Source organism: Hypomesus nipponensis, chromosome 22 (genome assembly GCF_054491055.1).
Source record: "Hypomesus nipponensis isolate SF chromosome 22, ASM5449105v1, whole genome shotgun sequence".
In the NCBI taxonomy this organism is placed as follows: domain Eukaryota; kingdom Metazoa; phylum Chordata; class Actinopteri; order Osmeriformes; family Osmeridae; genus Hypomesus; species Hypomesus nipponensis.
In genome coordinates, this window is record NC_140382.1 from 4,439,414 (window position 1) to 4,454,517 (window position 15,104).

The following is a 15,104-nucleotide window of genomic DNA, read 5'->3' on the forward strand; positions in this document are numbered from 1 at the left end:
CTGGGCAACTTCTCACACACAATCACACATCATTATAGGGTTCCTTGTCCCTGTGCAGAGTTAGCATGAGAAAGTAAGGCAAACTGCAGCTACCTTATGTTCCTCCTGAACCACCAGTAAAAGAAAACTGAAAATGAAAGACCATATCAGAAACTTCTACTATGAAAAAACATCTGGATCAAGAACATGCTAAAAGCAGAATTAAGATAAGCTTTGATTTAGTGTTCATGTGTGATAGATGAGGCGTGGCTTTGGAGACACCTCTGAAGCGAGGGCAGGCTCCATGCTTTCAAAGCTACCTTGCTAGCTAGCCTCTCTGGATTACACATCCTATCTTTAAGTTAGCTACCCAAATAGAAATGAAAATCAATTACATTTTTATAGTAAAAAGTGATGCAGTTTGAGACATTCATTGTCTACATGCGAATGGGATGCCTTTCACCACAGCTTCCAGCAAGGATGTAAAGCTTAGGTCTGTCTGGACCTTCAGTGAGCTGAGAGGCTTAGAAAACACAAGTTCTTGTGCCCCCTCAACATAGTGGTGAAATATTGGAAAACATTTAAAAACAATTAATCTCAGTCCATGTTATTGTTCTAAAAGTTTGTTAACAAATTTGGAAATTAAAAATGATCAAGGCACTCCGATTAAGTCGAATGTAACATGAAAATATACTTCAGGTTTTCTTCTAAAGGTTTGTAGTTAAGAAAATAATGTATCGTGGAGCTCAGAAGGAATTGACCCCAGGCACCACAACCTTATGAACTATGGAGAATAGGAATGTTGATTAACTTTTCTTTTGCTGGCATAAACAATTTGTGTGATTCAAAAAAAATTGCAGCTTACCGTTGGACACCAATGATAGGATAATACAACAGTAATATTATATTGAACACTGGCAGCAGAGTGCAGCAGAGGGTCAAGTTTACTTCATATTCCGGTCCTTAGATATAGGGAATACTGACTTTAAATCAATCACATTTTATTTGTATTGCCGTTTTTTACAAGTTTCACGGAGGGCTTCACATACGGCCATAGAACTGTACCGTAACCAACCTAAACGAAAAGGAAACTCGGAAAAATAGACTTGATTGACAGTAAAATTACTTATCAACGGTCCACCCACCTTTAAAATCATGAAGGTTTTGGTTATGTTTGTGTTGGGGGGTAAATATTGTCCAAACAACCCAAACTAATTCCCCTATGGTTTAAAGGAAGATGGGAAACTGAACAGTGTATTAGCATGAACCAAATAATGCCAATACCAATAGAATTCCAGGTATTTGACTCTATGGGTTAAATCAGAGCAAGAATGGTCAAAGTACGATTAAATGAAATACCCCTTTAATAACTTTGCAAATGAATGAAATCAATTACAAGGCAAACATGTTACAATATGAAAGCTTTCAATCTTACCTACTCTACCATGATCATTGTAAATCAGAGAGAAAGCAAGAGGTGAGCAAGGAGTAGGACAGTAGGACAAGGGAGAACTGAGGAGAAGGTCTCAGGAGACGAAGAATCCAAAGAACAATGCATTACAATTACCTTTATACACAAGAACAACCAATCAGACTACATCTTGAATGGGGTGTGAGAGCCATCAAGTTGAGACCGTCCAGAAACTCCAGACTTTAGCATATGAGAGGTGGGGGCAGGTTTGACACCCAGCCTTACATTAATTTTTACGTTTTCGATTCTTGATGTTGAGGAAAGTGTCTCGGAAAAAAATCTTGTCCCTGTTTTTCCAGTGGCCACAAGCAGAGGAGAAAGGAACAAACACTTTTTGTTAAGAATGTGGAGAGTGCTGTCCATACTGCACGTACAGGAAGCCCCTAAACAACGTCAGAAGTCTCAGGACCAGACAGAGATGATTACTGCCTCTGTGACTCCAACCTATCATTACTGCCATTGGCTATGAGGTGAAATGGTGAAGATAAGGGGAATACAGGAGGTCATACTGATAACCGCTGTCCTATGGGTGTGGGACTTTTGGCTCAGACAAATTACCTCATGAATACGACCCCGGACACACGCATACACACAAACAGAATGGATTACGCACAAGAAGGAAGATTAATGAAAAGTTTCAACAACTCATTAGGCCATCTCTCAGGTTGACTCAACTCCAAAACCCATTTCAGCTTTCAGATAAATGTGCCAGGAAACCTGATTTGCACAATATCCAGGCTTCTTATTTAGGTACTACACTCTTAGCCAGCATGCTCTCATTTAAGCAGAGCCGACACCATGGAGAGGGAGCCTCACAAACATACGTCAGGATAGTACTATTTAGCATCACTGTCGCAATACTATCAATGACAAGCCTTGGTTTGTGTTGCTAAGATTATATTCTAGATGATTAATTTCCATCATATTTCCAAAGGAAACCCCAGCTGTATTAGCCGTCAACCACTCGTTCTCTCACTCAACCCGCTCAACCGGGCGAGGTGGTGGAACAGGTTTGCTCCTTTTTCCACATCTTAAATACATGTCTACCCCACTCTCTGTCACAGCCAAATCATTTGAACATCATTATGTGAGGCTAACTGATCCTGTCAAAGCATTCTTAGTTGTCCTCTATCGCCCACCAGGTCCGCTAGCCGACTTTGTGGAGGAGCTGGACATGATCCTCAGCTAGGGTGACTGGAAGCATGACCCTGAAAAGGAGGACAAAGGGTCAAAAAGGAAGACAATCCCAAAAATATTTGACCAGGGGCGATGGGGGCCATGAGTATGAAATTAAGACAATAACGTTAGTCATTTTAATAAGTCAACGGTCTAAACGGCAGTCTAAATTCCTGTAAGAGTGGTGATGTTTTGCAGCATAAAATAATTTGTCAGCTTAGCAGCGGTTGTTTTTTCTTAATATCATTTTTTGAGCCAAAAATGATATTAAGGAAGAGTGCCCGGCAGAACTAGCATTGTCCTTGCACCGTTTCTGTAGCGGCATGCCACTCTAAAGCCCCTTTCCCCCTACTACTCGCGTCTATATCAATGCGACAGAGCTTACAGGACGCATGATATTGATTTTTGCTGCTCTTAGTGGCAAAGTGGAGTTCTGAATTCCACAAAGGTTTAAAGGAGGTCTTTCTTTTTGGCACTGAAGCCCACGTGAGTGGGAAATTGCGATTGTGGGCACGAAGAGTCAAAAAGGATGACAAAAGGGCAAAAAGGAAGACACGCAACAGCGGTCCAGACAATTGGCTGGAAAACCGGACTGTCCGGACGAAATCTGGTCACCCTATCCTCAGCGTCCTCCTGGATGATGGAACATTCACCTCTAAGGAACCCTGGCCGTCGACTTCATGTCTCTCCTGACCTCCTTTGACCTGACGCTGCTGAACACACCGTTCTTTGTGAAGAACGATTCACCTGGCACTGCACTTCAGTGGATCACATCCTACCTGTCGGGAAGATCCTTCCAGGTCTCCTTGGTGTCAGCCCTTCGCCAGTTCTCCACTGGTGTCCCACAGGGCTCTGTCCTTGGACCCCTCCTCTTCTCTCTGTACACCCCCTCACTTGGACCGATCATCAACTGCCATGGCTTCTTCTACCACTGCTAGCCTGACGACACGCAGCTGTACCTGTCGTTCCCCCGACTGATCCGGGGATCTCAGCCAGAATCGAGGCCTGCCTTACAGACATCTCCGCCTGGATGACCAAGCACCACCTCCAGCTGAACCTCACCAAAACAAAACTCCTCCTCATCCCGGCCAAACCCTCCATCTCCCACGATCTCTCAATCACCCTGAGGTCTGTGACGGTGACCCCCTCATCCTCTGCCAGGAACCTTGGGGTTACCATGGATGAGAAACTCTCCCTCACGGCCCACATTTCTGCAGTCTCCCGGTCGTGTAGATTCACCCTCTACAACATCAGAAAGATCAGAAGATACCTGTCTGAGCATTCCACCCAGCTGCTAGTCCAAGCACTTGTCCTCTCCAAGTTGGACTACTGCAACTCGCTTCTTGCCGGTCTCCCTGCATGTGCAACTCGCCTTCTCCAGAGGATTCAGAACGCAGCGCCCTGCCTGGTCTTCAACCTTCCCATGTTACCCCGCTCCTCATCTTCCTCCACTGGCTACCCATCACGGCCCGTATCAGATTCAAGACCCCGGTACTGACCTTCCGAGCGGTGAACGGGATAGCACCTGCCTACATCAAGTCTCTCCTGTCTGGTGGTCCCATCTCTCAAGAGCTCCTAACCCAAGCTCTTCTCCTGTCTGGCCCCCCAATAGTGAAATCATCTCCCCACCTCCATCAGAGACACTGACTGTCTCCCCGCCTCCAAGAAAAGGCTAAGGATACACCTTTTCCGGGAGTACAACGGTACTTGTGTTCCTCCAGGAACACAATGACAATCATTGAGGGACTGGTTACACTTGTTGGTTATTTTTAACTGATTTTATTTCTTGTACTCGCTGTCAATTATATTATTGTTGCTTGTTTTCCTACAGGCACACTCTTGCACTTTTGAGGTTCATGCTGTTTAATTGTAACTTGTTTAACTACATGCTCTTATGTTTCTTCCTATTGGCACTTATTTGCTTTTCACAATGTATGCTTCATGTTTTGACTACGAGCAATGTTTTGGGGGCTATCTCGTTGTTTATGACCATTGACCAATGCATTGTAAAGCTCTCTCTTGGAAGTCGCTTTCGATTAAAGCGTCTGCTAAATGAATACATGTAAAAATGTAAATGTAAATTAGGTGATTGGGTAGTTTACTGTCTGCAATAAGATGGCACTCACACAATGTAGCAGACCATATCCACTGCTCATTCAGGCACTGGGTTTATGACTATATTACTGCCTGTAAAAGCAACCAACATAAAAAAGGCATTGTTTTCTTGCAGGACACTGAGTCACCAGAGGGTCTGTCATTTACTGTCAGTCACTGTGCCTCCCCGACATCTCATTATACCGTTTTCGAGACATAAATCTACCACAACATTTGGTGAGAGGTTGAATGATTGTCTAGAATTACCGTAGATATAGTAAGCCTCATTTTCATATTTCCCATCATACTGCATTGATTATTTTTTGTAACGCAAATCAAAACGTCATGAGGAGTCTCCGGGAGCCTGCACTGCATTTGCATACATTGTTAACAAATTGGCTTCTGTGATAAATTGGTCAGTATATTACCATAATGTTTCTGTACTGAAACCCTCCGACACACAAACACGCACACACACACGCACACACATGCACAGGTGTGCACACACGCGGACACAAACACACGACCACATAATCAATGCTTTGAGCACTTAAGCTGGCCCCCCTTCCCTCCATCAAGAGATTGCTCCTGGGAAGCAGCCTCTACTTAGCGCAGGCCTTTCCCACGGTGAAGGCGCTTTCTAATGAGGAAAGGGAAAGTGTAATGGCATAATAAAAGACATCATCAGATGCACCTTCATTTGATTTCCATTGCATTAGGCCCGGTGACTGGCGTCAGCAGCTTGTCCGTAAACAGTCACACCAGTCGGTCAGTGTGTGTGCTTGCGTGTGTGCGTGTTTACCCCTTGAAGGGGAACAAGGGCACACTCACTGTCATATGAATAGACCAAGCGATATAGAACACTTCCGGATTTCTTTGTTTGGGGCCGTTGGAAAGCCTTACAGTGAAGCTGCCTTTTGAGATTGTGTGTTGAATCAGATGAGGTTTGAAGCTGGGTAGTCTGCAGCCTGTCAAGCTGCCACCGGAACAAACTGGCAATCCTCTGGGATCTGTAGCTACAGTCAGACTCCTAAACTATCATTGAAAAGTTGCCCGGGGTTATATGACAAAAATGGATCCTGCCCCTCAGAGTAATGTGATTGTTTTTTACTACAGCTGTGATTCACTGTTCAATCAAATCCCCTTTTACAGCCCATAACAATCCCAAATTCAATTGAAACATGCTTCACATCTGTCTTATCAGGAAGTTAGGATGAGGCCTTGAGGGAGTGTTGAACAACATATTCAGCCAATGTCTTTTCCTGTCAGTGACAGGACACACTAATAGGTGTGATCAATAATCAATTCACCATTGACAATGGCCATCAATCAACAATCCAAGATCGTTTTTTCAAAGACGTTTAATCATGGTAACAGTACAGTACATACACCATCATTTGACAATACACTTTGGTTGATCTGATCAATCTGACAATGACTTCAACATGTGTATTGCAACTGTGAGCTTGGGTCACATTCACAATGCAGTGGCGCTCACTTAGTAGGACCGCTGATTTTCAGGCCTTAAATAGGGTTACATGGTTTACCACCAAGGAGAAGACAGGCATTCACTGATCTTGATCATGTTCTCTTACTGGAATAATAACCGTTGTTAAACTGTCTACTTGTTTCTCACAAGCTAACAAAGAATTTGAGAGGCTCTCTCTACACCATAACTAGAGCTGTTTTGGGTGCAAAAAAAATGATTTAAACTCATGCCCAAATGTTTTGGAATCATACAGTGCAGTCTTGTATTTGGTCATGGTCTTATACAACATAGAGTAGTACAAGATGGCAATGTGAAATTAGTACAGAACATCATTTTTTGTGGAAAGATAAATTGTGTAAAAACATGTTTCCATGTCAACAACCTAAACAAGGTGTCAACTGGAATCTAGTATAATCCATCAAGAGAAATCAGAAAAGTTCTAGTTCATGCAGAATTCTTTAACAGGTCAAATTCCTGTAACAGTTCATTGCAGCTTTTCCAGCATGGGCGGCGCTAAGGAGGGGCTAGCAGGTGCTTCAGCTCCCCCAAGAAAGACCAAAGCACCCCGATAGCACCCCAAAATTCTTTTCTGGAAAATCGATTGGAGAATCGGATGTCAATTGTACAGAGTCTGACACGGAGCAGTCCACTGGTGCGTTTGCCGCGGATGCAGAGACGGCAGGTAGCACAACTGCAGTTCCATTCAAATTAGCATCACGAGTAGCCAAGTTTTGCTCATTTATTAATAGTATTTATATATATATATATATATATATAAAATCTCCCCCTGTCAGTGATCTAGCACCCCCTCAGCACCTGCATTAAAAATTGTCTGGCACCGCCCCTGTTTTCCAGACACCAGTTTCTTCCCCCTCTTCAGATTAAAAAGATACTGACACATTATCTTTGGTAACTCTCTTCGTCTCCATCTCTTAATTCAAGGCAAGTGACTCGTCCACAATGAAGCCATGCTCCAACATGAGGATTCCTGTCTTGAAAGGTCATGTGATCTAATAACCTTGAGATAATAATGTAGAAAATACAAACAGCTGTCATGCCACTTCAGTCAGCTCAACGGAGCGTGTTGGGCTGGTCTGTTTGGGGGACAAGGGTCTTGGATTAACAAAGAAAATGTGTCCTCCATCCTTCACCTCCATCAGTAGAGTTGTAGTTCCCCCACAGTATGCAGCCTCAGTCCCACCTTGTACTACATGTCCCAAAATGCCAGTCGGGCCTATTTCCGATAGGGAGTTCTCCAATTTATGGTGTCCATTGCTGATGGCGCTGATTGGTGCAGGGTCTGAGTGGGGCGGCGGTGTCCAAGGACAGGGGGTGGAGGAGACGTCTCTCCCAACCCTGTGGGCCTCCTGGGTCATAGGGGGGCTGTGTTTGGGAGTGTGGTTAGTGCTGGGGGGGTCCCGAGCATAGCTGTTCACCACCGTCACGCTGGAGCCATCCACCATGCTGATACGGCTGGACGTGCACACGGCGCTGCTGCCCCCAATGCCCCTGCCGCCCGCCCGGCCGTGCCCGTCCCTCTGCCTCAGCACATGCTGCTGCAGAATCCTCCGGAAAGTCAGCCGGAACTCGCGTATGCGGTAGGCGTAGATGAAGGGGTTGACCACCGAGTTGGCATGGGAGAGGAGGATGGCAATGTTCATCAGCCAAATGTGCAGCCGTCCACACTCCTGGCACAGCAAGTTGAAGCAGTTGACGAGGTGGACAGGCAGCCAGCAGAAGGCAAACAGCCCCACGATGATGGCCAGGGACTTGGCGGCGTGCACCTCCTTCTGCAGAGTGGACCGGGACGCCGACGAGCCGGCGGGCGCCGCGCCCGCCCCATGAGCGGGGCCGTGCACCACCTTGAGCTCCATGAGCCTGAGCTGGCGTCGGGCGGCCATGAAGATGCTGGCGTAGATGGCCAGCATGGCCGCGAGAGGCACCACCACGCAGCCGAAAAAGTTAAAGTAGACCATGTACTGCAAGGTGACCACGCCCTCAAACAGGCACTCCGTCAGGCTGTCGGGGCACAAGCCGCTGCTGTTGGTGGTCAGGCCCTTGTTCCAGCCCATCATGGGCGTGAGGCCGATGCCCGCGGAGAGGATCCAACACACGGCGATGATGGCCTTCGCCCTCTTGCCCGTCACCAAGCTGTTGTACCTGGAAGACAGAGAACAAACAACCATGGACGTAAAGCATCTTCGACCTGTCAATCTACCGTCAGTTGAAGCCAATGGATTTACGTGAGGGGCTCAAATCACACACAGTCAAGGATGGTTTGTTGATGACCGTGTAGAAGGCAGGCCAACATAAATACACCAGCATTTAAAAGCACAATGATAGCATTTGATAATACATTAAACTGCAAAGTTTAATGTCCATCACCTTTGACGGAGAAAAAACACTGTACGTGATTGAACGTTCTGACATTTGGGAAGATTCCGTCTTTCAACCCTACACGTTAAATTCAAAGCACACCCCTGATTGTCTAACAAAGGCGGTTTCCATCTTCTGGTCTAAACTTGTGACTTTTGCTTTTCAGCAAACATACCAGTGAGTTCAAAGAATTTCTGGACAACCATCAGACTGCAAAGAAAACGGCATGTGGCTGGTCTCTGCATGTAGCAGCAACAGCTGGGGAAATGACTCTATTGTGGAACAGACCTGCACATCGCAATAACAGACGGAACAGCGGAAATCAGCTCTTGGTCTGTATGTGGATTTAAGATGAGCATTTCCCAACCTGTATTGTGATGTGGCGAGAGTGACTATGGCCCACTCTTATCTACGGCTTCTTTTTTGTCGGGTTAATCAGAAATCGTGGTGAGAACTACGGTGGAACTAAAAACAACGGTCTCCACCTTCAGCCTTGTCATTTCAAAACACATGTCCGTGACGAGCTCTTTGGAATGATTACAAATGGTTTATTATTATTCTTACTCTCTTACTATATTATACGGCACTTAGGAATGCTTGCTTGATTGGACCTGATGTTAGTTTCCTCTAGGATCACAATGACTCTTATTGAGAGACTTGTTGCTCTTGTAGGTTAGTTATAACCAAGTTAACTCTTGAACTCTTGTACTCGCTGTGAAATATTTTACTGTTGATTATTCTTCTACAGGTACAGTCTTGCACTTTTTGGGGTTCATGTTGTTTAATTTGTAACTTGTATAACTGCATGCTCTTATGGGTCTTCCCTTGGCACTTGTTTAGTTTTTCACAATGTATGCTTCATGTTTTGGCTGCTTGCAGTGTTCGGGACTACCTCGTTGTTATGATCAGTGACCTATGCTCTTTTGTAAAGCTCTCTCTTGAAAGTCGCTTTGAATAAAAGCGTCTGCTAAATGCATAAATGTAAATGTAAAAGTATCTGTCTATGGGAGAGTACACAAACACATAACCTTTTCTTTTTTTAGATGTGTGCATATATGTGTGTGTCTGAATTTGTTTCATTCTTGTGGGGACCAGAAGTCCCATCAGGAATAATAAACTAATTTTTAAATGACCCGTGGGGACATTTTGTAGGTCCTCACAAATTCAAGTGCTGTTTCCAGGAGGTTTAAGGGGGTTTTTATGGTTAAAATAACTATGGGTTGGGGTTGGGAGTTCAGGATAGTTTTTTGGGTTAAGGTTAGGTTAATAAAAAACTGAAATGAGACGTAATTAGGATTCCTACAAGAATAGCAATACAAACGTGTGTGTGTTTTTGTGTGTGTGTGTGGAACAAAGGGCGGCAAGATTATAAAACCCCTTGGATTATCGGTTATTGGCACCAAAGCTCAGGCACCAACCAAAGCTCATTTACTTACAACTAACCCGTAACACACACATACACACACACTGTTGGACCTTATGCAATCGTCACCTGCTACAGCTTTTTCCGCCAGGGTGACGATGCCCCCCCGCAGAGACAGGGACACAGCTTTTGTGACTCTGCATGGACAGCGTAAACACAGACCGGGTCTGGCAAAGCACACGGTGTTAAAATAGTTGCGGCAAACTGAATGAGTTACTGACTGGTTTTAAAGCTGAACCCTCTGTTATTTCCTCTTTTGTGGCAGCGCATGGGTTAACATCTAATGGCCCTTGTGCCTCATTAGTTGCCCAGAAGTCGCATTGCCGCCATGCAGAACTGAGTACAGCACTAACCGCGGCTCACAAATAAACAGACTTTCGAGCCATTTATTGGGGGCAATTTATCCCTATTAACGGTCAACGTAACAAGTGTCGAGTGGATAAGAGCAAGCTGTTGATGTAGCTGTTCACTGCCACCCCGTCATCCCACCTCTGACCCTAGAACTGGACCTGGATCTGGAGATCTGAAGGTCAGCTGATTCTCATACCGTAAACAAATGAATAAAGCTTTGCAGGTTCGCAGACCACACCAGCCACTGTTACCGACCAACAGGTGTGTGATGTGGTAATACAGTATGTAACTCTATTTATAGTGTGTTTCTGTTTTGTCCCAGTTCTGTGTCAACATTGCAGGCAGCTCTTCTTGTGGTAATATATGACAGGAAATAAAGGAACCAACTGCAACAAATAGAATACACATAACCTGTGTGATTAAATAACGGGTAAAAAAGAAATAAATAAAAAACTCTTTATGGACTCATAAATCTACATTACAACCTCTTTCTTCTTCTTATCGGTCGCATCTTGCCGTTGAAACAAGTTCTTTCAACAGGAAGTCAAAGCTACGGAAATGCTGCCTTTTGTGATGGTATACCTTGGGGACATTCGACACTATAAAATCTAGTGTGGATATGAAAATGCTTTCTGGGTGTTTGTGTGCTGACATGGCATGCTGCCGACCCCTACTTACTTGACTGTGTCCATCTCATAATGCACCCGATCAGAGGCCACTTTAAGTGTCCTCTTCTATCCTGTCGTCTCCACTCTTCCCCTCCCTTCCCCTCTAGCCCTTCCTCTTCTCTCCCCCCTCCCCTCTCCTGTCCTCTCCTCACCTCTTCTCCCCCCGCCCCTCATCTTCCCTCTCCACTCGGTGTTGATTTTGCGAGATGATAATGATCAAAGCCTTCAGCAGATGTAATCCTTGAACCAGCGCAGCAACACTAACCCACTCAAGCTGTCTAGGCTGATTGGTGGTGGTGTGTGTCGTGGGGTGGGGTGGGGTTTGCCGCAATTGGATAACCCTTTGTCTGTAAGTCAATGTGTTTCTCCATACACAAATGCATTATGCTTGGCACATTAGTTAGTCAAGAAGCAGAGCACTCCTGGTGTCCTCCGGGGCATACGTCCCAAATGACATGGAACCTCCACGTTTATGTCCATCTGTGGAGGCTAAACACGCACGCCCCCCTCTCTGTGTATGTTTTCCCTCCCTCTCTCGATCTGTCTGTCTCTCCATCTCCTTGCTTTCGATGAAACCTCCGTGAAACCTCTGCGTCCGTCTCCACCGCTTACTTTCCCCCAACTTCAAACGTCGACTGATGTCCGTGGACCACTCGAGCCACCCCCCACCACCCCCCCCCCCCCCCCCCACCCCCCGAAAAAGGCCTCACCTGAGCGGGCTCTTGATGGCGATGTAGCGGTCGACGGCGATGGCCAGCAGGCTGAAGATGGAGCTTTGGGTGAGCACCAGCACGAAGCAGGCGATGAACAGGCACCCGTGGAAGTTGGCGCAGAAGCCCGTGCTGATGGCTATGGCGAAGGGGATGGCGAGGAGGCCCACGGCGATGTCGGCCACCGCCAGCGACACCACGAAGAAGTTGGTGATGCTCTGCAGCGTGCTGTTGAGGCACACGGCCCAGCAGACCAGCACGTTGCCGACCACTGCGAGGACGGCAATGATCACCTCCAGGCCCATGTACACCAGAGACTCGGCCGTCAACATAGCAGAGCGCGGGGGGAGGCAGCCGCGGGGTGAGATCGGCAGGAGATGGGTAGGAGACTGTCACTCTCCGCAAGCATCGCTCCACTCGCCCGTGCGAAACGTCATCGGGCTACGCGCTCACATACTCGCTCCTCGTCCTCTCGGCCTCTCTCTCTGTCTCTGCCTGTCTATCGGTTTTTCCATTTGCCTATCGTTCTGTCGCCTCACCGTCTACTTCCTGTTGACGTCAGCGGTGTTGATGAGGTGGTGTCGACAGCCACAAACGCCAGGTTTTCGTCGTGATTTGTGTGTTAATCACCCTTGTCTCTCTATCTATCTCGTTCTCTCTCTCTCTCTTTCTCTCTATCTTGGTCTCCGAGTTCAGCCGGTTCAGATCAGGCTAGTGCCTGAGGAGGCCGGAGGAGTGATGCATCCCCCTTGTCACTTGCAACCCTAGGAAGAGAGAGAAAGACACGTTGTTATTGTGACATTCATGCCGATAAAGCAACGTTATTATTTGAATTTGAGAAGGCTGCAGGTCAGTCACTGACAAACCTTCCGCACACTCCTCACACACACTCACTGTGCACAGAGCAGGTCAGGAAGACAGTAGATCTTGCCAGAATCGAGAGGTCAATTTCTCACAGAAAAGAGGTCAACAATTCAGCTATATTTTAAGTTTTCTCTAAAGCCTCTCCCTCGCACATAGATCACGCTCAGACATTTTCCTCCCTGATTACTGACAATTACGTGCAAGAGAGTTCTTTTGAATTATTGCTAGTTTTACATTCACGTTGTTATTCTTGGAACAGACATTTTTGACTTTTGTTTGTTCTGTTCAAGGTGTGGTTTTCACCAATCCATTGAGTAGTCAGGGACTCCTATTCTAAAAACAGCCAACGATATATTGTTGAGATTGTTGGCATGTTTCCCTCCGGTTACCTTTAACAAAGAGAGTTTGAAAAGTGGGCTAGTCTGCTCAGTTTATTGGGCTGGTCGGCCCAGGGGACTGGGAGGAAAGGAGAGGGAGAGAGAACATTTTGAAAATGTGTCTGTGTTTTTCGAGAGAGAGAAAAAGACCTTCCAACTTGGTAAAGAGATCAATCAGTCCAGGTTGTGTGTACGTGTGTGTACGTAATAGAGGAGTACTTTGAAGTAGTCAGGACTGAAGGACACCGAGCGTAATGTTATCAGATCAGACAGCAGCCGTGGGTGAGGACATAGGCTAATTACCTATCTCTGAAAATCTGACTGCTCTCTCTATCCTCATTGGCCCTAAAGGCCCCTGTGTGGGGGTTTTGTGTAGCACACACGAGCCCATTGGCCCACACACAACCCGTAAGGGACCAATAGTGTGAGATAAGGACGTTGAATAGGGTGCTGGCAAAGGACAGTGATCCTATTGTAATCTGCACATGCAAACATGACCTAGTTTTTTCTCAGAAACTGCCCGTGTGTCATAAACCAGGAATACCCCATACTTGCTTCTCTTACTCCACTGTCTCATCATCAACACACATCTCTGTTCCTTCATTCTGACATCGAGCCACGCAAATGTTGCTACAGGCCACAACCACCAACGCTGCTGATGCATTTACGGTGTAGTAATGTTGAGAGCTGAGACCTGTCTTTCCCCAACAGAGACTCATCATAAATGTGTCTGTTCCTGCACTTGTAGACAGAAGGCTTCGTAAGCCGGGCACGAGTCAGCATAAAGAGAAATGGAGGGAGAGAGAGATTTCATAGAAAGCCTCATGTCTCTGGCGCTACCCCAATTCCATGAAAGTCTATAGACAACAGCTGTCCTCAGTGCTTTGAAACGGTTTGGAATTCCAGCTCAGACAGGCTAGTCACACCAGAGCCCAACCTAATGGCAAGACGAGACAGATGGCTAACACAGGAGAGAAAGTTTGGTTCTTTTTTCTACCCCGGCTAACTAGTCTACTTCCCCTGTCCTTGCCTAACCCCTGACAGAGCCAGGGTCTGTTTGTGTGTCCTTTTTTCATGCAATGGTAGGTCATGTGTTGATAAAGGTAGTGCAGGAGTTGCTTATCAGTCTGTGTGTATTTGTACATGCGTGTAACTGTAGGCTATGTGCCAGCGTATGGGAAGCAGTAATTACAGTACATGACTCAGCATCGGTATGAGTAAGGGAGGGTTTGTGGGGCACATGTGTGTGTGTGCCTGTGTGTGTGAGTGTGTGTGTGTGTGCCTCGGGAAGTGATAAGCACCCTCACATCCTTTGGAGGGACCCTATCACAGTGCTGTCAATCAAAATACTGACTAGGCACCACTACAGTAAAAAATAACAGTGGTCATGTTGCTTTTGGCTATTACTCTGTGTGTAAAGTGCTGGTGAAAGACTACAGGTCTGTCCTACAACATCAATGCCTTGACGAGTCGACTAAGATTAGGATGGAAACAAAAACCCAGTTTCAACCAAGCTAACTATGCAAAACAAACTCGAACCGTCACTTACATCGGATCATGTGACTTATAAGATCTAGTAAATAAGGAAAAATACATTTTGCTGTTAAAAACAAGTAGCCTATGGGCATCAGACAATAAAAGAGTTGCTGCATACCACGTGTGGCTCTAAGACGAGGATAGTTTCATTATCACGCAGGAAGTTCATTTTTAGGGTATAGCATTGCATTATCTTTATGAGTCATGACCATCAGATTCGAAAATGTTAAGTGTAACCATGATAAAGTAATGACTAAAACAGGTTCTCCCAAAATAACTCAACCTTTTTAGAGCCAGTTACAAAACAATGTAATTAGGTAAAAAATGAATCTATCAATTAAATTAGGTAACTGTAATGCTATGTCACCTGCCAGAAAGCAGAAGCCTATTAATTCATAAATAGCGAAGTCTTGTTACATTTACATTGGATACAAAGTGTGGATAGATAGAAGGTACTACTGGTACTTACCTTCTTGGTCAGTCTGCAATGTTCTCAAGCAAACGCACAACAACGATCAAACCATCTATCCAAGCAGGCTACGTGCGTCTTAAGCGCTCCCCTCTACTTTTACAGTATACGAAAACTATAA

The 15,104-nt window shown here is 45.7% G+C and overlaps 1 protein-coding gene across 1 annotated transcript; it reads right to left on the reverse strand.

The window, feature by feature from the left end:
- Positions 1-6,082: 6,082 nt before the first annotated feature.
- Positions 6,083-12,488, reverse strand: adora2ab (adenosine A2a receptor b). Its single transcript, XM_084687028.1, has 2 exons — positions 11,738-12,488; positions 6,083-8,369 (listed from the first exon to the last, which is right to left on the reverse strand). Exons 1-2 carry the CDS (start codon positions 12,067-12,069, stop codon positions 7,262-7,264), a joined length of 1,440 nt encoding a protein of 479 aa, XP_084543154.1. The 5' UTR covers positions 12,070-12,488; the 3' UTR covers positions 6,083-7,261.
- Between the last annotated feature and the right edge of the window lie 2,616 nt (positions 12,489-15,104).